Source organism: Saimiri boliviensis, chromosome 7 (assembly GCF_048565385.1).
Source record: "Saimiri boliviensis isolate mSaiBol1 chromosome 7, mSaiBol1.pri, whole genome shotgun sequence".
NCBI classification, from domain to species: Eukaryota; Metazoa; Chordata; class Mammalia; order Primates; family Cebidae; genus Saimiri; species Saimiri boliviensis.
In genome coordinates, this window is record NC_133455.1 from 10078609 (window position 1) to 10101901 (window position 23293).

Genomic DNA, 23293 nt, shown 5'->3' on the forward strand with positions numbered 1-23293 from the left:
CACTTTAGGAGGTCAAGGTGGGCGGATCACCTGAGGTCGGGAGTTTGAGACCAGCCTGGCCAACATGGTAGAACCCTGTCTCTATGAAAAATACAAAAATTAGTTCAGTGTGATGGCACATGCCTGTAATCCCAGCTACTTGGGAGGCTGAGGAAGGAGAACTGCTTGAACTCAGGAGATGGAGGTTGCAGTGAGCCGAGATAGTGCCACTGTACTCCGACCTACGTAACAAGAGCAAAACTCCATTTCAAACAAACAAACAAAAAAACATGAAATAGTTACTGTGCAAATGTAAATGATTCTCACTAAAGAACAGGAATTTTAAGCTGGGCACGGTGGCTCACGCCTGTAATCCTAGCACTTTGGGAGTCCGAGGCGGGCAGATCACGAGGTCACAAGATCGAGACCATCGTGGACCACATGGTGAAAGCCCATCTCTACTAAAAATACAAAAATTAGCTGGGCGTGTTGGCATATGCCTGTAGTCCCAGCTACTCAGGTGGCTGAGGCAGGACAATTGTTTGAACCCAGCAGGCAGAGGCTGCAGTAAGCTAAGATCATGCCACTGGCACTCCAGCCTGGGCAACAGAGCGAGACTGTGTCTCAAAAACAAAACAAAACAACAAAAAAAGGAATTTTAGTCTATAAAAAGAAAATTATAGTGTTCAATATTTATGACAACTACAACATCTAAGGCATCTATATATACTCAATCAATCAAGGACAATTTAATATTGTAAATTGTCCAAATATAATATACCTAATTAAAAGCCAAATTCCGTAAGTAAATTTTTCATGTGTACCCAAAGACAATAGTATAATAAACTCCCATATACTCAGCACCTAGGTTCTACCATTATCAAGATTTTGCTATAGCTGCTTCAATTTCCTTTTCTTTTCATTGATGAAAAAGTACCATTTCACCCTTACATACTTCAGTATGATCTCTAAAAATGAATATTTCTTATATAACCATGACACCATTTTTATACCTAACACTATTATCTATTAAAACAATAATTCCTTTTAAGTATACAGCATTTTAAAGTCTAGTGCACTAAAGCTGGTCTGACCAAATTGTGATCCCAGAATTAGCCACTTAGTGGCTACATAACCTTGGACAAGTTACTTAACTTCTCTAAGCATTAGTTTCCTCACCTGTAAAATGACAGCAACAGCAATTTTTTTTTAAAGACGGAGTCTTGCTCTGTCACCCAGGCTGGAGTGCAGTGGCATGATCTCGGCTCACTGCAACCTCTGTCTCCCAGGTTGAAGCGATTCTCCTGCCTCAGCCTTCCAAGTAGCTGGACTTACAGGCACCTGCCACCAGGCCTGGCTAATTTTTTGTATTTTTAGTAGAGACGGGGTTTCCCCATGTTGGCCAGGCTGGTCTCGAACTCCCAATCTTGTGATTCACCCACCTCCTCCCAAAGTGCTGGGATGACAGGCATGAGCCACCGCGCCCTGGCCTGCAACAGCTTTTTAACATCTTGGAGTGGAGAAGATTAAACAAGACAAAATCTGTAAAATACTGAGCACAGTAATTGCTCAACAAACATCAACTCTCAATAACACAGTAAACCACATTTCAAATCATGGTGCTGTCCCTGCCCATGAAATAAAGGTGGTACTTTAATAGAGTTCCACCTTAAAGACAGTAATTAAAGGTTCACCAGAGGCCCTTTGTACCTCCTTACTGCTTTTTGAAAAATAAGATTTGTAAATAAACAAGAATAATGAGGTTGGGCACAGTGGCTCATTCCTGTAATCTCAGTGCTTTGAGAGGCAGTGGTGGGCAGATCACTTGAGTTTGGGAGTTCGACACCAGCCTGGCTAACATGGTGAAACCCCATCTCTACTAAAAATACAAAAATCAGCTCGGCATGGTGGTGGGCACCTGCAGTCCCAGCTATTAGGAAGGCTGAGGCGGGAGGATCACTTGAACCTAGGAGGTGGAGGTTGCAGTGAGCCGACATTGCGCCACTGCACTCCAGCCCTGGGGACAGAGCCAAACCCTGTCTCAAAAATACATAAAGAAACAAGAATGATGATAAATTACAGTTACTAGTTTTTGTTTTTGTTTTTGAGACGGAGTCTCACTCTGTTGCCCAGGCTGGAATACAGTGGTGCGATCTCGGCTCACTGCAATCTCAGCCCCCGGGGTTCAAGTGATTCTCCTGCCCCAGCCTCCAGAGTAGATGGGATTACAGGCGCCAGCTACCGCGCCTGACTAATTTCTGTATTTTTAGTAGAGACGGGGTTTTGCCATCTTGGCCAGGCTGGTCTTGAACTCCTGACCTTGTGATCTGCCCACCTCAGCCTCCCAAAGTGCTGGGATTACAGGCATGAGCCACCGTGCCCGACCTAGTACTAGTCTTAACACGGCAAATGGAATTTGGAGTCAAGGGATTTCAAGTCTCGAAGCTTGAATTCCAGTGTTGGGTTAGCCCCTCATTTGTGCATTCAACAAATAATTTATTGAGCACCAGTGGCTGGGCCCCAGCACATTGCTGAAAAAACGCGCGCCTTGAATGAGGAGACCTTCCAAACAGGCTTTGTGTGAGCAACATGGCTGTTTATTCACCTGGGTGCAGGTGGGCTAAGGCGGAAAAGGGCATTAGCAAAGGGCAGTGGGATAGGAGTTGGTTTTATAGGTTTGGGTAGTTTTTTGGGGGGCGGGGGTGTTGCAGAGTAAGTTACAGTGGTGGGGGGTAGGGGCAAGGAGTATCCAAGTTCAGTTACAACGGCAGAGTTGGGTGAGAGGTATTTACATGATCATAAGAACAGTTACATGGCAGGGTTGGGTGAGGGGCTTGCGGCGAAGCTCCGCTGGGCGATCAGGGACAATGGCGAACGCAGGCAGCGCGGGTGGGAGCCTTCAGCCGAGGCAAGCAGGACTTCAGACTTTCAGACTCCAGGCTTGCATACGGAGACCCGACACACGCCAGGCAAGGAGCACATGTTCCACGCCAGGAAAGCAGGCAGTAAGCCGAGTATACAAAGGCAGGTCGTCTTACACTGACGGACGCGACCCTGGGGCAAGCGCACTTCCAGACTTTTCTGTACAGTGGAGTTGTGAGAGAGCTCCTTCCTCCACTGGCCAGGGTGTGTGAATTAAGGGCACCCAGCGAGGTGTATGGGAAAGCAGCTCCCCAGAGGCGAATCGTCCTCCTTAAACAGTAAGCACCGGGCACGCGCTACTCTTCGGCCTGTACTAAATAACAAGGTGTTACTGGGTTAAGGAAACGGTCGACGCTGTTTTCCTCTATGTACAGTGCATCGTTTCACATTTTAAGCAGACACCGTTCTTGAGAAGCAACCTAGATTTCAGCCAATCTGCACCGTTCCCGCGGCGCCCAGCCGCGCCCGGGAGGAACCGCCGCTCACCTGGCGCCCGACGAGGAAGGCGGCCGAAGGGTTCATAGGGGTTTCCTCCGCCAGCGGAGAAGGCCGGTGTGGACGGCGTCACCTTAGAAACGCCATCGGTGCGCCGGCCCCGAGCGGCTGGGGCGAGCCGGGAGGCCTGGAGCCCCGTGCCCCCGGCCGGGCCCCGCCCGGCACCCCAACCGTCTGCCCGGCGTCCACGCGGCGTGAGTCCGCCAGGGCTCAGGGCTCCCCCCAGGGTTTCCGGGCCGCAGCCCCACCACGCTGGTGGGCACTGTTCTTCCACCTCGGAGACTGGGGGCTCCCAACTGGCCCAGGCTGAGTACGGACGCTTTTTGCCCACGCTCGAGGCTCCGGCACTGGAAGGCCTGGAAGAACTGGCTACTCACCATTACCCAGGGAGTGAAGCAGCGAATAAAGGCTGTTGCGCCGCCCGCAGCATCCTGGTTTATGACATTTGAGTTGCTCACTTCCGTATATAACATCTTCCCCCTAATAACCGTGAGCTCGGCGGTGCTCGCTCCTGTGTACCTGACTCTAAGAACAGGACCTGACACTCGCATGCGTGGAGGCAGAGCCCCAGGCCACCCTAGGGCCTCTGATACTTTAAACCAAGAATCGCAGATAAAGAGGGAAAAATTTATTTTGGGGGGGCTCCTGAAAAGCAATGAGAAGAACCATGGTACTTTGTCATGACAAAATCTACCATATTCTGGGTTGAATCTCAGCTTTTTCACCTGTCCTTCCATAGTCACCTCTTCAACCACCTTTCACTCTTCCTAAGATGTGGGAACTGGACTAGGGAAAAATAAGGCTTATCACACTTCAGCCCTGGCTGCCCATCCCTGACTGCTTAACCCATTAGACAGCAAGATGAGTTACTAAATACAGTCTTACAGGGTTTCAACTTTACTTTTTGGTTGAATATGAAATAGCAAAACATGCCCTTGTGTTCAAAAAAGACAATCTGAAAATGGAAAAACAAAATTAAGGTTTCTTACTTTGAAGCTTTACTGATAGGTTTATGTTCAGGAGACAAAGGCAATGTCTTAGAATTTAAAATCAAGAAAGCCGGGCATGGTGGCCTGTAATCCCAGCACTTTGGGAGGCCAATGTGAGAGGATCTCTTTAGCTCAGGAGTTTAACACCAGCCTGGGCAACATGGTGAAACCCCGTCTCTAAAAAACGCCGTTTTCTTCGTTTCTTTTCAGACAGAGTCCCGCTCTTGTTGCCAAAGCTGGAGTGCAATGGCACGATCTCAGCTCACTGCAACCTCTGATTCCTGCGGAGCTCAAGCGATTCTCCTGCCTCAGCCTCCTGAGTAGCTGGGATTACAAGTGCCTGCCACCATGCTGGGCTACCTTTCTGCATTTTTAGTAGAGATGGGTTACACCATGTTGGCCAGGCTGCTCTCAAACTCCTGACCTCAGGTGATAGGGCCATCTTGGCCTCCCAAACTCCTGGGATTACAGGCTGGAGCCACTCCACCTGGCCAAAAAAAAAATTTTTTTTTTAAGTTAACTGGGTGTGGTGGTGCACTCATGTGGTCTCAGCTACTCAGGAAGCTGAGATAGGAGGATCACTTGAGCTGGGAGATGCACAATGCAATGAGCTGTGATCATGCCACTGCATTCCAGCCTGACCAAAAGAGACTCTGACTCAAAAAACAAAAACCAAAACCAAATAGCCAATAAACACAAAAAGGTGGTCTACTTACCTGATCATCAGAGAAATGCAAAAAATAAAGCAAATTCTGAATGTTGCTAGCAGGTGACTGTGCAGCAAATCTTGGTGGTGATAAGATGTAAAGGAATGTGGGTTGAAGGTCAATTTTTGAAGTAAGGATCGTTTTAATTCACATGCTTCTTAGGTTTCACCATTGTAGGACTTAGTATTTTTCTAGGAAGTCCTCAAGTGCCACTGTTCACCAAGCAACCATGTGCAACACTCAGGTAAAAATACATGTACAGGCTGAGTGCAGTTGCTCATGCCTGTAATCCCAGCACTTTGGGAGGCCGAGGTGGGAGAACAGCTTGAGCTCAGGAGTTTGAGACCAGCCTGGACAACATAGGGAGATCCCCATCTCTATGAAAAATGTAAAAATTAGCTGGGTATGGGAGCATGTGCCTGTGGTCTCAGCTATTCTGGAAGCGGGAAGATCGCTTGAGCCTGGCGGTCAAGGCTGCAGTGAGCTGTGATCATGCCACTCCACTCCAACCTGGGAAACAGTGAGACCCCGTCTCAAAAATAAATAAAATTGTGTGCATCGAGGCTAGTAAGAAATTAGGCTTGATTATGGTTCATAAATAACTGAATATGGTACGAGCATTATGACTAGGTGCAAATTAAAAATCTAATTTTACCTTCGCTCTCCACAGGTTTTCTTTAAAACAAACAAACAATTTAAAGACAATATATAATTTTTGTAAAATGACAGAAGTGGGCTGGTGGCCCATGGTGGCTCACACCTGTAATCCCAGCACTTTGGGAGGCTGAGGCGGGTGGATCACCTGAAGTCGGGAGTTTGAGATCAGCCTGCTCAACATGGAGAAACCCCCTCTACTAAAAATATAAAATTAGCTGGCCGTAGTAGCACAAGCCTGTAATCCCAGCTACTGGGGGCGCTGAGGCGGGAGAATCGCTTGAACCCGTAGGTAGAGGTTCCGGTGAGCCGAAATCGCGCCATTGCACTCGTCTGGGCAGCAACAAGAACGAAACTGTCTCAAAAAAAAAAACAAAAACAAAAATGACAGAAGTGAAAGCTACAAGAATTACACTGCATCTGATTTTATACTCACAGTCTAAGCCAAACTGAAGTTCTGAATGAACTCTTCCCAATCTATTTGATTTCTTAAAGGAATTTCATAAAAAATAATGACAGGAACTAAAAGGAAAAATTCATCTTTAAAACAGTAATTTATTTCACACCTGTAATTCCAATACTTTGGGAGGGCAAGGCAAGCAAATCACGAGGTCAGGAGTTGGAGACCAACTTGACCAACATGGTGAAACCCCGTCTCTATTAAAAAATACAAAAAGTAGCAAGGCGTGGTAGTGTGCACCTGTAACCCCAGCTTATTTAGGAGGCTGAGACAGGAGAATCATTTGAACCTGCGAGGCAGAGGTTGTAGTGAGCCAAGTTCACTTCATGGCACTCAAGCCTGGGTGACAGAGTGAGACTCTGTCTTAAGAAAAAAAAGTGATTTATCAACTTTTAAACTAAGAGAAAGCTACCAGACTGGCTTTTATGTAATAATAAAAACAAGTATCACTTGTCAGCATCTATTTTTAAAAATGAATGAAATACTCAGCAAAACTACATGCAAAAAGTATTTGTATTAAAAGTTGCCAGTTTAATCATGGAAAATCTTTTATAAGGTTGCTTAAAGGTTCACTTTTTTACTAAAATTAGATTATAAGAATGTGTAAATTCCATTTTTAAACTATTAATACTTTTTTTTTTTTGAGACCAGGTTTCACTCTGTTGCCCAGGTTGGACTGCAGTGACGTGATCTCGGTTCACTGCAGCCTCAACTTTCCAGGCTCAAATGATCCTCCCACCTCAGCCTCCCAAGAAGCTGAGAATTCAGGCACATGCCACCATGCCTGGCTAATTTTTGTATTTTTTGTAGGTACAGGGTCTTGGCAGGTTGCCCAGACTGGTTTGTGAGTTCAAGTGATACTCCCACCTCAGTCTCTTAAAGTGCTGGGATTACAGAGGTATGTCAACGCAGCTTGGCCCTAATTAATTAGTACATTTTAATCAGTGATTAGACCATGTTGCATTTTAAATACGGTTTTAAAAAAATGATTCAGACACATTATACATAAGGACAATTTTAATCCTGCATTTTCCTGTAGTAACATCCACTGCTGGCTATCTACGGATTGAAACTGCATTTGCTAAGAACTGTGAACATGAAGAAACTTTACACGAAGTCACATGTTGATACAGGCACACAGACATCTTCCAGCACCAACAGAACACATACCAGATAGTCTCAATGGATAAATTTGCTTCACCAGTAGTTCTATTTAGTAAAATTCACAGTTAATGCAGAATTTCATTTTTCAATTTTACATCTTTATTACACGTTTTCTAATACTTTATTTAAAAAAAACTCATTCAAGACTGTAATTTGCATGGCAATAAACAATGGTTTCATGGGTTCTAAGTTTCTTAAAAGTGTCCACAGAAATTTAAAACACCACAAGTCTTCTTTCCAATTTGCAGCACCTGACTTAAAGTTTAAATTCATCTAATCCATCATTAAAACGGTCATTTTTCTCTTGTGAGAAGACACGTTTCAATTGCCGTTTCCAGGATGATATATTGGACATGGGTGCACATTTTTAATTGGTTAGCAGAATTTTACTCACACACTTTATAGCCAGAATAAGAACCTCTAGCCTCTCTGAATGGCCTTCCACTCACAACAATGATGATGATAAAAGTCTAAAATTATGATGATAAATTTCTAAAATAAATGTCTGGGATGCCCCCACTTGACATTACCAAACATGTTTCCAAGTAATCTTAGAAAATAGGATTATTTAAACATATGCATAATATTCTACCACACAATGCACCATCACTTCTTTAACCATTTTCCAATTGTTCATTTATAACATTTGCAATTTTTTATTATAAATAATATTGTGATGAATACTTTCATCCGTAAGTTTTATGCAAGGCTGATTATTTCTTCTAATGTCTTCTAGTATCAAAGAAGTGGCTTACTGGTTCAAACAGTGCACATACATGGTTTTAAGGCTTTTAGTATACTTTACCAAATAATATCCAGAATAGCTCGAACAATTCCTACCAACAGTTATTGTGCCCATAGGGTGGACTTCGTAACAACAAAGCAAATTCAACCACCAATCTATTAGATTCTCACACATCTCAAAACTATCACATCAAAGAAGCAAGGAAACATATTACTGGTGAGGAAGCCAAATTGAAACTCTTAAAAAAATCACTCAGCTTTAGATCAGTAAAATAATCAACAAAAATGCTCCCCACAAAAAGTATACTGGGTTTTTCAAAAAATTTAAAAAAAGATAAAGAGAAAGTCAGGCTGGGCACTGTGGCTCACACCCAGCACTTTGGGAGGCGAAGGCGGGCAAATCACAAGGTCAGGAGTTTGAGATCAGCCTGGCCAACATGGTGAAACCCTGTCTCTACTAAAAATACAAAAAATTAGCCAGGCGTGGTGGTGGGTGCCTGTAATCCCAGCTACTTGGGAGGCAGAGGCAGGAGGATCGCTTGAACCCGGGAGGCGGAGGTTGCAGTGAGCCGAGATCCCACCACTGCACTCCAGCTGGGTGACAGTACAAGACTCCATCTCAAAAAAAAAAAAAAAAAAAAAAAAGAGAGAGAAAGAAAGAGAAAGTCAGTACCAAATGACCAGAATTTTTTATTTGACTAAATCTATTCATGTATGAGCAATGACAGTCTCCCCTGTTTATTTCACTTTGGCAATAAAAAAACAAGCAGCCTTGTACAGAACAGTGAAAATGCCAAGGACGAGGGCAGTCTACAGTTTCACTGTAGAATAAATATATATATATATATATTTTTTAAAGGCCTCTCTCCCTTTGGCCATATCAACTCTCAGTTCAGGCCATTAAATACAAATTTTCAAATTCACTTCTTCACTTCTCCAAGATCTTCGATGCTGTCATCATCTACCTATAAAACACAATAATTTTATCTCATGAGTTGTGGTTGCAAATAAGAAAAAATGGAAGCAATTTCCTCTAAATCTTATTTCTAGAGATGTATGTATTCCATGTACTCACCTCTGGCCATTTTTCCTGAATGACATCAATTATGTCATCTGTAAAGTCTCCCTGAATGATAATTTCATCCTCTCCTGTTACTGAGGCACCACAGGAGAATTTCTGAGCAAAAAATCTTTGTGCTTCTTTAAGATCAATTTCTATTTTTTTAAAAAAAGAAAGAGCAAGAACTGTAACTGAAACTGTACAAAGATGTTTTTCCATTTTGAGATTTAATCTGCATTTTGAATTCATAAAACAGATTGTTAATGGGTTTTATATTCCTTTCAGAACAATACAAACTACCATAGGCAGAGATCTTAACAATGGAATTTACACTTTCAAGGTCAAGCAAAGGTTCAATACATAAAAACAGAATCATCAGAATCATCTATACTATCCCTAACTCATATAAGACCAAAATAAATCCAGGGACATTTTTTTTTTAGAGTCTCGCATTGTCGCCCAGACTGGAGTGCAGTAGCTCCATCTTGGCTCACTGCAACCTCCATCTCCCGAGTTCAAGCAATTCTCCTGACTAAGCCTCCCGAGCAGCTGGAATTATGGTCATGCAACCACCATGCCTGGCTAATTTTTGCATTTTTAGTACAGACGGGGTTTCACCATGTTGGTCAAGCTGGTCTCAAACTCCTGTTTCTCAGGTGATGGGTCCACCTGAGCCTCCTCAAGTGCCAGGATTACAGGTGTGAGCCACCGTGCCCAGCACAGGGACACATTAATTGCAAACATTACATATGTATTTCCAAGTAGGAATCAAGTTCTTCCAAACTCCTTTTAAAAAAAGAAAAATTTACAGAAGAGAAACAACCTTAATATTTATAAAGAGGTCCACTGAATGTTTTTTTCTCTCTCTCTTTTTTTTTTTTTTTGAGACAGATTCCCACTCTGTCACCCAGGCTGGAGAAGTGCAGTGGCACAATCTTGGCTCATTGCAGTCTCCGCCTCTTGGGTTCAAGCAATTCTCCCACCCCAGCCTCCTGAGTAGCTGGAATTATAGATGCCCACCACCATGCCCGGCATTTTTTTTTTTTTTTTTTGAGACGGGGTCTTGCTCTGTTGCCAGGCTAGAGTGCAGTGGTGCAATCTTGGCTCACTGCACCTCTACCTCCAAGATTCAAGTAATTCTTCTACCTCAGCCTCCTGAGTAGCTGGGACTTCAGGCACATGGCACCACACCCAGTTAATTTTTTCTATTTTTAGTAGCAAAGGGGTTTGTTTCAGCATGTTAGCCAGGATGGTCTTGATCTCCTGACCTCGTGATCCAGCCACCCCGGCCTTCCAAAGTGCTGGGTTTACAGGTATGAACCACCACACTAGACCTTTCTTTTTCTTTTATTTTCTTTCTTTCTTTTTTAAGGTTAGTCAAGTGAAGCAGTGGGAATGGAGAAGGAACAAAGAAATCTGTCACTGGTTGTGATCAATTAGTTGTAAACACCACTGTACTAGGACCAACCTATTGAATGTTAAATCTGTGTTGTCTTACAAAGGGATCACAGTTTAGATTTCCACCCAGTTTCACTACTCATTCAAGGCTTCCAGGAACTGAGGGGCTCTAAAGCAGGTACATTCAGCCACCTTCCTCACCTTCTGCTGTCATTCCCAGAGGGGATGAGCCATTTTGCAACCTTCTGCCACCACACCTGCAGACGGTAGAGGAGCAGCACTGCCTGCCTTCAAAGGGAATCCTACCCAGCCCTCCTCATCCTACATCAAATATGCCCAAGCAGGAATTCCAGAAAGTAAAAAGTCCCGTCTATAAAAGATTTAGACATTTCTCCAAAATTTGATTTTGAAGCTACAGTTAGAAATGTAAAATGTATCTTCCTAGCAAAAACAGACCTGTGAAGTTCTCATATGTGAGAGAGAGAGAGAGAAAGAGAAAGAGAAAAAAATAGTTCACACATTTTAAACATACTTAAGCCTGAACTCACCAAAAGTTGCAAGGCCACACACTCTTGTCACATATTTCTTTTTTGCTCTGGGAATTTTGGCTATAGTAACCTTTTGTGGTACAGTCTTCTTTTTTTGTTTTATTTGACCCCTTCCACCTTTATTTATTAGGAAAGAGCTTGGCATTAGTTGTTTTGTTTTTAACATAATAACAGCATACTGTCTTTAAATTTATTAATTTTCAAAAGGTTTAAGTTTCTTTTTCTCTAATACAAAATTAATAAATACATGCAGGTATTCATTCAATAAACATTTATTAAGTACCTACACTATGTGCCCAGTACTGGGCTAAGCGCTGAGGACACAAAGATGAACAAAATAGAGCCCCTGCCCTCCAGAGACTCACAGTCTATTGAAGGGAGTTAAAAAAAAAAAAATTACAGCAACCTGATATATACAATAATAGGATCCAAGAATAAGGCTTTATGACAGCTTTGTAGAGGAACAACTTACTCTACCTCCAGAAGACATAGAAAGTTTCCTAGAGGAAGTAACACCTAGGTGGAGTTTTGAAGAATAAGGAAAGGTTCAGTTAAAGGGAAAGAAGCTGGAGAGGCATAAGAAAGAACATTCCAGGGAAAGGAAACAAGTACAGAGATAAGAAAAGGCGTTATATTTGGGAACTTCACTTGTCTTGATTGAAGGATGCTTATGAATATGTAGCAGATGAAGCCAAAACATTATATAGCAGTCACTGGATATCTGTGAAGAGTAGGACTGATAGAAAGGCCACTACAGAGGCCCTGCATGAGCTCTACAGAGGCAGAAATTAAAATCTAAACCAAAGCAGTGCCAACAGTAATGGTCACTAGGCATAGACAGGAGAGGAGAGAGGAGAAAGAACAGAATCTATAACTGGCTAAAGGGAAATAGAGAATGTAAGATGGTTCTCAGGGTTCTAGCTTAGATGACTGAATAAATTGTGTTGTCACTAACCAAAATGGAGAAAAAGAAAACAAGTCAACTTGGGACTTGAGACTCAGTAAGCTTAATTTCCAAAGTACAGTGTTTGAGGTGCTTCTGGGACCAAGCACACTTCTGGGCTAGAGACACAGGCCAAATCCAGAGGTACATATTTGGGAACTTTAAGTGTATAGTGGGCAGCAGAAGTTAAGGATGTGAGAGAATCATCCAACAAGAACATGCAGAATGAGAAGGTAAGAGGGCCTAGGACAGAATCCTGAAAAACACCTAACTTTTAAAGGACAGAGGAATAAAAGTCTGCACAGAAGACTAAGGAGGAGCGATAGGAGAGCTAGGAAGGAACAGAAACCAAGGAGGGACAATGTTTCAGGAAAGAGGGAGTGCATATGCATTTATTATTTAGCAATAACCAAGCCACTGCTGACCCTCATCAGAACTGCAGTAGCCAGGAAGTCAGGTTAAGATGAATTCAGGAGGAGTGAACAGTGAGCCACAGAACAGAAGGGAGGATAGTGAGTCTGGCCTTAGTAAAGAAATCTGGCTAAGGGAAGGAGAGGGATAAGGTAAAGAAAGACATGAGCTTTGGAGAAAGTTTTTTTTTTTTTTTTTTTTTTAATTTAAGATGCAAAGTCCTGGAAATATTTTTAAGTGAATTTTAGTCACAGGGGAGAATAATAAATGAAGAAACAGGTGGGTACAGGATCCACAGCACCAGGAGTTGGTTTGAGAAGAAGGAGTGAGTTAAGTGTATGCAACAATTGTAAAACAAAGTTTTCAACTGAGCTATCAGAAGATAAAATCTTTCATATAAATGTCCTCACTCTACTTAAATAGAAGACACAGGAATTTTAGCTGGCTGGCTGTTTCTTATATACAAACAGGGCAAATAAGCATGTTTTCCTAGGTCCAATTTACTAACAAAGCCCAAATCATACCACATCCAACCATGATCCTGAGACTATGAGTATGTGCCCCTCTGTATGATATACATGGGGAATTACAATAACAGGTACATGGTATTCACTTTGGGAACCTTCCCCTTTTTGTAAGAGATGAAGTCTTACTATGTTGCCCAGAATAGAGTGCAGTGGCTATCTGCAAGAACAATCATTGCACACTACAGCCTTGAACTCCTGGGCTTCAGCGATCCTCCTGCTTCAGCCCCCCAAGAAGCTGGGACTACAGGCACCCACCATTGTGCCTAGCTTTGGGAACCCTTTTAATTACTTACATCTTCTATCACAGGGAAGGCATGATTGTACAAATCAAGATATGAATTTAGGGCTTACCTCTCTTCTGTTTTTTCTTCTCTTCTTCTTCCCCTGCTGTTCCTTGACCCTCGCTAATTCCAGTTTCTTGTTTGGGTGAATTTTCTAGATATAAAAATGAAATACAAAAGCATGAACATTATTTCATGTTGTTAAAAAAAAAGAAATCACCTTTGAGCAACCTCATATACAAATAAGGCATCTTACCAACAGCTGAGCATGACATTTGTAAAGCAACTGATTAAACTGCTGGATTCCTATTCAAGTCTAGTTTTAAAGTCATTATGGTAAATGTACAGTAACACAAGAGAAAACAGTCTTTGATATGTGAGGGCTGAGATTTTGAGCCAGAGGAAAGGAACATAAAACGCTTCGGCTCTGCAGGAGTGTTCTAGCACCTAAACATACTAATTTTGTTAACATCTGGATGAGAAGAGCTCTCCACACCCTCAGTCAGAGGCTATCCAAGGAAGGTCCCGTTCAGGGCCAACCATGTAGACTGAATATAACAACAGACTTGAGGGTTCTTATCTAACCACTGACAGTGACGAAGTAGCTACCAGCCCAAAGGGAATTAATCAAGTTGGGGTTCTGTGTGTCACAGAAATCACCTGAAAGTCAAGGAGCAATGAGTAGGGGTAGCACTAGGTGTCTCTGAGCAGGCTTGTTCCCAGACCAGGCTTTCTCTTCTTCCGGCTACCGCCTTCATTTTTACCAATCTTGCAAGAGAAGCCATCAATATGAGCAAATTGAGGAATTCTGTTTCTCCATAGTCTTCCCATTTCTGGCAATGGCAATTCCATTCTTCTAGTTGCTTAAACCAAAACCCAGATGCCGCTTTTATTCCCACCCTACACCCAAAACTAAAAAAATCCTGTCAGCTCTACCTTCAAAATATACTCCTATCTGACCACTTTTCACCACCTCCCCACTACCATTCTGATCTAAGTCATCACAAGAGTCTCTTATCTGGTCTCCCGTGGCTTTTCTGCCTGTGCCCTCTTTTGACTTTTTTTTTTTTTTTTTTTTTTTTTTTTTAAGACAGGGTCTCGCTCTGTTGCGCAGGCTGGAGTGCCTCAATCTGCCAGGATCAAGCAATCCTCCTGCCTCAGCCTCCCAAGTAGCTTAGGCTACAGGCATGTGCCACCATGCCCAGATAATTTTTGCATTTTTTTGTAGAGACAGGGTTTTATCACGTTGCCCAGACTGGTCTCAAACTCCTGGACTCTAGCGATTCACCTGCCTTGGCCTCTGAAAAGTGCTGGGATTAAAGGTGTGAGCCACCACTCCCGACCTCTTTGGTCTGTTCCTACCAGAGCAGCCTAAGTAATGCTGCTGAAACAAGTCAGACCTTATCACTCTTCTGCTTAAACTCCTCCACGAGCTCCTCATCTAAGAGCAAAAGCCAAGACTTGGTTCACAATGCCCTGCCCAATGTGGTCCACTCTGACATCATATTAAACTCTTCGCCAGTCCTTCAATTAGCTCCAGTTACAAAGACTGCCTCGCGGTTTCCTGAATATACTAGGAGAGCTTCTGCTCAGGGCCTCCTCAGGCTGTGTCCACTGCCTAGAATCGTTCTTCTGCCAGATACCCAAATGACTCATTCCTTCAGTTCCAAAGGTCTTTAATCAACTGCTACCTTTTCGGCAAAATCTCTGGGTACTACCTAAAATTTCAAATTCCTTCCCACCAATTCTTACCTCCGCCTTTCCTGCTTATTACTGCTCCATACTACATGTTTTACTTATTGCATTTGTCTCCCTTTCTAGAATGTAATTGCCACAAGGGTAGGAAATCTTTTATTTACTGGCTTATCCTCAGAACCCGAAACTGTGTGTAGCATATAGTATGCTTACAATAAAAGTCAATATATATTTGCCCCTAAATCATTTTCTTTAAGAAAGTTGATATTCTGACCTATCCTATCTCAGAGAGAACTTAAACAGCTAACAGAACTAAATGTTAATTCTGTAATATCCTACTAAAGGGGGGCTTTTGTATCTTCAGAATAATGCCATACATGCATTTGTCTCAGGTACAGAAGTTTAACACAAGAAAAAAAATGTTCATACCTACAGTAAGTTTTGCAAATTCATTTGGAAAATTCTTCTCTAACCATTGTCTACATTTAGCAACATCAGGCATATATTCACAGTACTAGGAGAAAAATAAGAACTGAGTCACAACAAGCATTTTCAGTCAACCAATATGTTATAATTAAAAATCACTCCCTATACTTGTTAATACAAAGAAGGATAAAACAAATTACTCCCACCTGACTTCTTATCCATAGGAAATATGTATTCAACGAGGATATGTCCCATAAAAAATTAAAAAGGATCCGGTACCTCTTCACAGTAGCAATTTATTTCTTCTTCCTCCATTTCTTGCTTTGAGCACTTAAGTGTCTCATTTTCATGACTTGCTCATGGAGCCTGACTTAGAAAGTCTTACATATAATTTTTATTGCTCTTTCTTTCCTCTGCTCATTCATGTAGACTTTGGCATTAAGGTTACTCTTATTTTATTAGCTGACTACTCATAAGTTCCATGCAAAAGTCCAAACTGCACAGCCATGTGCAAAAGATGCACATGTATGATTCAAGGTCTAAATTTAGGAAAGAGTTTATAAGACCATAAAATTATCCTAAACCAAAGTTCTCTATAAAAGGTTAAAGCTTTACTATCAGATGACCAAAAATGAAAAATAAAAAAATAAAGTTCTCAAGGTAGCTTTAAAATCAAGAATAACTTCAAATACGTAAGGTGGAAAAAAAGTTAAAAGACTTACCTCTGTTGGTAATGAACAGACTGAGGAAATAAGAAGAAAACAGATTTGAAATGTTAAACCTATACGTATACACATACCCAAGGCTTATTGTTACTTTTGTATTTCAGAAAATGCTTCATTTTTACATTTTTCCTGTAAGTTTTCTGTGCCACTTTTCAAATGCTACTCTTCAGTGTTTTTGAGGTAAGAGGCACATGGTTATTTGAGATGATACTATCTTGATTTTCGTCATATAAAGAGTGTCTCCATCAGTTGATGGAACATCAAATTATGCTATTTTGTATATAACGAGGTCTTACCATAACCATTTCAGTGGGTCAAACAATTAAGCTAAGACAGGAACAATTCCCCATACAACAGAGTTTGAAGAAAACTGGTTCTTTCTTTCCTTTTCTTTGAGATATGGTCTTGCTCTGTTGCCCAGGCTGGAGTGCATGGTGAAATCATGGCTCACTGAAGCCTCCACCCCTTGGGGCTCAAGTAATCCTCCCACCTCAGCCGCCCGAGAAACCACGACTATAGGTGCACACCACCATGCCCAGCTAATTTTTGTATTTTTTGTAGAGACAAAGTATCACCATGCTGCCCAGGCTGGTCTCAAACTCCTGGGCTTAAGTGATCCAGCTACCTTAGCTTCCCAGAGTGCTGGGATCACAGGCATGAGCCTCTGTGGTGGACTGGTTATTTCTTTTGATAGTTTCATCAAAACAGCCATCACTTTTTATTCATACGAACACATTTATAAACTTCAGTAGCACTTTTACTATCATCTTTTTACAATATATTTTTCGTTTTTGTTGTTTTTTAAAAGTCAGGGTCTTACTCTATCACCCAGGCTGGAGTGTGTCTATGACTTACTGCAGCCTTGAACTCCTCAGCTCAAGTAATCCTACTGCTTCAGCCTCCCAAGTAGCTGGGACTACAAGTGTGAGCCACTATGTCCAGCTAAGTTTTTTTTATTTTTGTAGAGACAGAATCTCACTATGTTGCCAAGGCTTTTTCATGTCATGCTACTTAAGGTCATGAAAGTACAAAGCTAGAAGGAACCTTGGTTCAATCTTGTCATTTGGTGTCAGAGCCTGTACAGGCTATAATGAACTAGAAGAAATGAAACAGCTTCCAAATTTTAACTGTAATTCTAATACTGGGTCAACTGCTTATTTTGTTTTTATTTTTAAGGTTTAGAATGGAGTAGTTCAATGTGTCCAATATCCTGAGATTTCTGAGGGAGAGCAAGGTGGTATACAGGTAATCACAGCAGTTACCACACACTGGGCACCTAGTATGTGCCAAATGCTTTGCTATGCCTTCTATCCATTACTATGTTTAACTGTCACAACCTTGTAAGATAAGAAGTACCATATCTATTTTCAGATGCTGAAAATGGTACGTAACCACTTACATCTGGATAACAGAATTTTAACCTGTTTCTGACGCTCACACTGTTAACCACTAACTGAGATTACACAAAGTAAACAAGCAACTTAGTGTCACCAGACAGCTGAAAATGATCTACCTTCGCCTTATCCTACTAACGTTCTACCATGCGACCACACAATCACTATTTTATAGATGGGGCACTAAAAGAGTTAAATAGTTCATCCAGTGAAGAAGGTGGTATGTGGCAGAAGAAAACTGGAATCTGGTGGTTCTGTCCAGTGTAGTCTATTATAGGTCAGGGTTCTTCCACCAAAGATCTCCCTGGTTAGCTAGATCCCTATATTCCTCACTGTTCAAGTTTAAATACTAGGCACAGCTGTTTAGCCATACTTTCAGAATATAACTATATAATTATAAATTAAGGCTGGGCACGGTGGCTCATGCCTGTAATCCCAGCACTTTGGCAGGCTGAAGTGGGCAGATCACCCAAGGTCAGGAGTTCAAGACCAGCCTGACCAACATGGAGAAACCCCCATTTCTACTAAAAATACAAAATTAGCCAGGTGTGACTGATGGTACATGCCTGTAATCCCAGCTATTCAGAAGGCTGAGGCAGGAGGATAATCATTTGAACCTGGGAGGCAGAAGCTGCAGTGAGCCAAGATCCCACCATTGCTCTCTAGCCTGGGCAACAAAAGTGAAACACTATCTCAAAAAAAAAAAAAAAATTGGCCTCACAGTAGTTCACGTTTGTAATCCCAGCACTTTGGGAGGCCGAAGCAGGTGGATCACCAGGGCAAGAGATCGAGACTATCCTGGCCAACATGGTGAAACCCTGTCTCTACTAAAAATACAAAAATTAGGTAGAAAGATCCAAGAAGGCCGATTACTAGCAGCTCAGGATTGTAGCTCCCACAGAAAGCGCACAGAAAGAGAGGACGCCACACTTTCAGACAAATTTTTGTTGCCCACGGACTAGGAGATTCCCAGTGGAGAAGCCCCACGGGTCACTAGTGCAACTCTTGTGGCGGTTTTGCCAGCGCTTCGGTTCTCGGTGCAGAGTAAACAGGACTGGGTCCCCTTTTGATCAACATTTGGAGCTCCGGGAAGGCAGAGTCGCCCATTACCTGATTGAAAAAGGGATTCAGGAGGGAAGCCAGACCGGAGATTGCCGAGCAGAAAAGCACCAGCAATCTTAATGCCACTATTTTAGCTGGTGCAGTGGGTTGCTCAGATTTCGGCGCTGGGAATCAACAAGTTGGACGTCTACTCAGAGACCTAATTTGAAAGTTGGCAATCACAAAGACAACAGGTGGATAAACTCACAATGATGGGAAGAAACCAGCGTAAAAAGGTTGAGAATACCCGTAATCGGAATGCCTCTCCCTCTACAGGGGATCACAGTTCCTCATCAACAAGGGAACAAGGCCTGATGGAGAACGAGTGCGTTCCATTAACAGAATTAGGCTTCAGAAGGTGGATAGTAAGGAACTTTTGTGAGCTAAAAGAACATGTTCTAACCCAATGTAAAGAAATTAAGAACTTTGAAAAAAGGTTTGACGAAATGCTAATGAGAATAGACAATTTAGAAACGAAAATAAGTGAATTAATGGAACTGAAGAATACAAGAACTTCGCAAAGTATGCACAGGTTTTAGCAGTCAAATTGATCAAGCAGAAGAAAGGGTATCAGAAGTCGAAGACCTAATTAATGAAACAAGAAGACAAGATTCGAGAAGAAAGAGTAAAAAGGAATGAGCAGGCCGGGCTTGGTGGCTCAAGCCTGTAATCCCAGCACTTTGGGAGGCTGAGGCGGGTGGATCACGAGGTCAAGAGATCGAGACCATCCTGGTCAACATGGTGAAACCCCGTCTCTACTAAAAATACAAAAAAATCAGCTGGGCATGGTGGCGTGTGCCTGTAATCCCAGCTACTCAGGAGGCTGAGGCAGGAGAATTGCCTGAACCCAGGAGGCGGAGGTTGCGGTGAGCTGAGATCGCGCCATTGCACTCCAGCCTGGGTAACAAGAGCGAAACTCCGTCTCAAAAAAAAAAAAAAAAAAAAAGGGAATGAGCAAAGTCTCCAAGAAATATGGGACTATGTGAAAAGACCTAATTTACGACTGATAGGTGTACCTGAATGTCATGAAGAGAATGAATCCAAGTTGGGAAATATTCTTCAGGATATTATTCAGGAAAACTTTCCTAACCTAGTAAGGCAGGACAATACTCAACTCCAGGTAATTCAGAGAACACCACAAAGATATTCCTCAAGTACAGCAACTCTAAGACACATAATCGCTAGATTCACTAGGGTTGAAATAAAGGAGAAAATTCTGAGGGCAGCTAGAGAGAAAGGTCAGGTTACCCATAAAGGGAAGCCTATCAGACTTACAGCAGACCTCTCAGAAGAAACCCTACAATCTGGAAGAGAGTGGGGGGTCAATATTCAATATCCTCAAAGAAAAGAATTTTCAACCCAGAATCTCATATCCAGCCAAACTAAGCTTCATAAATGAAGAAAAAATAAAATTTTTCACGAACAAACAAGCACTCAGAGATTTGATCACCACCAGGCCTGCTTTACAAGACCTTCTGAAGGAAGCACTACACACAGAAAGGAACAGCCAGTATGTCATCCCAAAAATTTACCAAAACGTAAAGAGTATCTCCATAATGAAGAATTTACATAAACTAATGGGCAAAATAGCCAGCTAGCATTAAATTACAATATTGAACTCACAAATATTAATATTAATCCTAAATTTAAATGGATTCAATGTCCCAATAAAAGACACAGACAGGCAAATGGAATAAAAAGTTAAAATCTATTGGTACCTTGTATCCAGATCTAACTCACAACGACACACAAAGACTCAAAGGGATGAAGATTTACCAATTAAATGGAGAGCAAAAAAGAAAAAACAGGAGTTGTAACTTTTGTCTCCGAGAAAATAGACTTTAATAGTAATAAAGACCAAAAGAAACAAAGAAGGACATATAATGGTAAAAGGATCATGCAACAACAGGAGTTTATGATCGTAAATATATACGTACCCAGTATAGGAGTACCCAGATACATAAGACAAGTTATTATTGACTTATAAAGAGATTTGGACTCCCGCACAATAATAGCGGGAGATTTTGACATCCCATTGTTAATATTCAATGGATCAATCAGATAGAAAATTAATAGGGACATCTATGATTTGAATTTAGACCTGGAATAAGTAAACTCAGGGAATATTGATAGAATTCTCCACCCCAGGTCTACAGAACACACATTTTTCTCAGTATCGTATTACACCTATTCTGAAAGTGACTACATAATTGGAAGTAAATTACTCTTCAGTATTTGCATAGCATCTCACAGACTTAAATGAAATATTGGTGGGCTGTTTGTTATTTTCTTCCCTTATTCCTTCCTGTCTCTATTGTTAAGTACAATTATTGGCATAAAAGAGGTTTTTAATACCTTTTTAAGACTGCATTCCAGCTTGGGCAATAGAGCAAGAATCCTATTCTCTCTCCCCCTTTTTCTTTCTCCTTCTTTCTTTCTTTCAACAACAACAACAACAAAAATACAAAAATTAGCTGAGCGTGGTGGTGCACACCTGTAGTCCCAGCTACTTGGGAGGCTGAGGCAGGAGAATCCCTTGAACCCGGGAGACAGAGGTTGCAGTGAGCCGAGAGCATGCCACTGTACTCGATCCTGGGCGACAGAGCGAGACTCCATCTCAAAAACATAAAATAAAATAAAAATTAAGCCTCTAAACTTCAACCTTTTTTGTTGTTGTTGTTGTTAAAGAGACAGTCTCGCTTTGTCATCCAGGCTGTAACGCAGTGATGTGATCATAACTCATGCAGCCTCAAACTCCTGGGCTTAAGTGATCCTCCACTACAGCCGCCAAGTAGCTAGAACTACAGGCACTTGCCACTACACCTGGCTAATTTACAAAGATACATCTTATAATTATGTCATGTCTATTTAAGTGGCATCATTTTTTCTTAGTGGAAACTAAAATAATAGTGCACCTTATAAAACATGAACTCTTAAATTTGATGAAATAGGGTACAATAGCTCTCTACCGCATCTGCCATACAAAGATGAAGAAACCAAAGTAGTATATTTTTCTAATAATAATAATAATAGTATTTCATGAACTAAATTCTCACATTAGTTGCTGTACCAGTAGCTTTATACAACTCAACTGACTTAAGATGTAATCATTATCTTCATTTTACAGACCTTAGAAGAGGACCCTGGGAAAGTTACTTGAATAGAGAAATCAAGTAACCCACCCAGGGTCACATACCTGGTAAGTGCTGGAGTCAGAACGAAAGCCCTGTTCTGTAACTCCAAAGACAAAGAATATAACCAAGTAAGACCAATATCATTAACAAAACTCAATGAGCCCTACAAAAGTGCCACTGCCTACTCTCTGGCTGAGGTACTGTGTGCTAAGTTAATTCCACCATCAAAGATACTCAATACATAATGAGTTGTTACAATTTTTGAACTCAATGACACCATTTCTCTTTCCATGGTACTTAAATATCAGATGAGGTCTCTACTCCATTCACAGAACATAAGGTCCACATGAACAAGGATCTTTCCAACTTACTCACTATTCAGGCCCCAGCATCTATAACATCACTAGGCACACAATAAGTTCTGAGAAATATTTACTGAAAAAATATTTACTTGTGCCCTTTTACTGTCCTGTATCTTCAATTTTTTCTGAAATTTTCCAAAATGCAAATAAATACAGCATTCACAATTCACAAATTTTTCTATATTGAAAATGAAGAAAAACACAAAAAAGTGAAAAAGATCTTGATTAAACCTAATACATATATCCTGATTCAAACTAAGAAGACTTTCCTGACTGTCCTACCACCCAACACTCCAACCTCACCTTCTCCCACTCCTTAACCAGCACCCTCTCTATACCGTACACCAAACTGAAAGCTACTCGCTTCTCCACAGACAACCATCAAGCTTTTTCTTACATGGTCATTCACTTTGTCTGGGACGCCCTTCCCCACTTTCTCATCCAGCCCTTGCCATCCTTAACTCAGGATCTGCCAAGAAGCCCTCCTTCGACAGCCAGACTCGCACAAACCTTCAGGGCCTTTGAACTAACCTAGCTACACATCTCCATTCCAAATGGACTATAAGCTTCTTCAGACAGAGTAGCCAGACACAAATCACTCAGGTGATTTGGGAAACTGTTAATTCATGCCTCCTCCTCCTCCCCAGGACTCGTCTCCCCCAGTATAAATTCACCAAATGAAAAAGACAGATGGAGAAAAAAGCTGAATACGACCAAATGTCAAACTAGTATCATGATGCCTAAAAATACAGTAAGTCATTCTGTGGCTACCAACACTTGCCTCCACAATAAAGGACTCGAAGTGGGTAATCGGCATCTAACTTGGCACTGTTCCTTGGGTCTCCTTTGCAATCAGCCCCGCTGGATTCAGAAATGTCAGCAGCCATTTCACAAATCTGTAAGCAAGGAAAACAACACACGTTCACTATTTTAGAATCAAGACCCCAGAGGAGCAGTATTCCTCTCAACAGAAATCCCCCCATCCCAAAGCTGTTTCAATTCTGTTGCGGAGTTGGGGGTACAAGCTGCATTCAATTCATAAAATCTGAGCAATCCTAGGCACAACATCTCCTCGGTCCACAGGTCTACAGGGAAGCAAGCAGCAAATGGACCACGAAGGACGGGGCAGAGGGGCTCACTAGTGAAAAAGAGGAAGCAATGGGGAGCGAAAGAA

General features: G+C 41.8%; 2 protein-coding genes across 2 annotated transcripts in view; both read right to left on the reverse strand.

Moving 5' to 3' along the window:
* The window catches only part of CCDC62 (coiled-coil domain containing 62), a 53420-nt gene extending 49997 nt beyond the window's left edge, over nt 1–3423 (reverse strand). Inside the window, 1 exon segment of the mRNA XM_074403461.1 lies at nt 3343–3423. Within this exon segment, the coding sequence (XP_074259562.1) occupies nt 3343–3423 (81 nt within the window).
* A 3741-nt stretch (nt 3424–7164) lies between these two features.
* On the reverse strand, nt 7165–23015 carry DENR (density regulated re-initiation and release factor). The gene is made up of 7 exons (XM_039472316.2): nt 22901–23015; nt 16126–16145; nt 15407–15491; nt 13353–13436; nt 11121–11237; nt 9190–9329; nt 7165–9079 (listed from the first exon to the last, which is right to left on the reverse strand). Exons 1-7 carry the CDS (start codon nt 23004–23006, stop codon nt 9035–9037), a joined length of 597 nt encoding a protein of 198 aa, XP_039328250.1. The 5' UTR covers nt 23007–23015; the 3' UTR covers nt 7165–9034.
* Nucleotides 23016–23293: the final 278 nt, after the last annotated feature.

Bases quoted from the DNA above. Each gene is read 5' to 3' on its own strand.
- DENR (XM_039472316.2), bottom strand. From the start codon at position 23,006: ATGGCTGCTGACATTTCTGAATCCAGCGGGGCTGATTGCAAAGGAGAC. The intron at 15,492-16,125 runs GTAAGTCTTTTA...TTTTTCTCCTAG, and splicing joins TCTGTTCATTACCAACAGAG to TACTGTGAATATATGCCTGA. The intron at 13,437-15,406 runs GTATGAACATTT...TTTTATATCTAG, and splicing joins ATTTGCAAAACTTACTGTAG to AAAATTCACCCAAACAAGAA.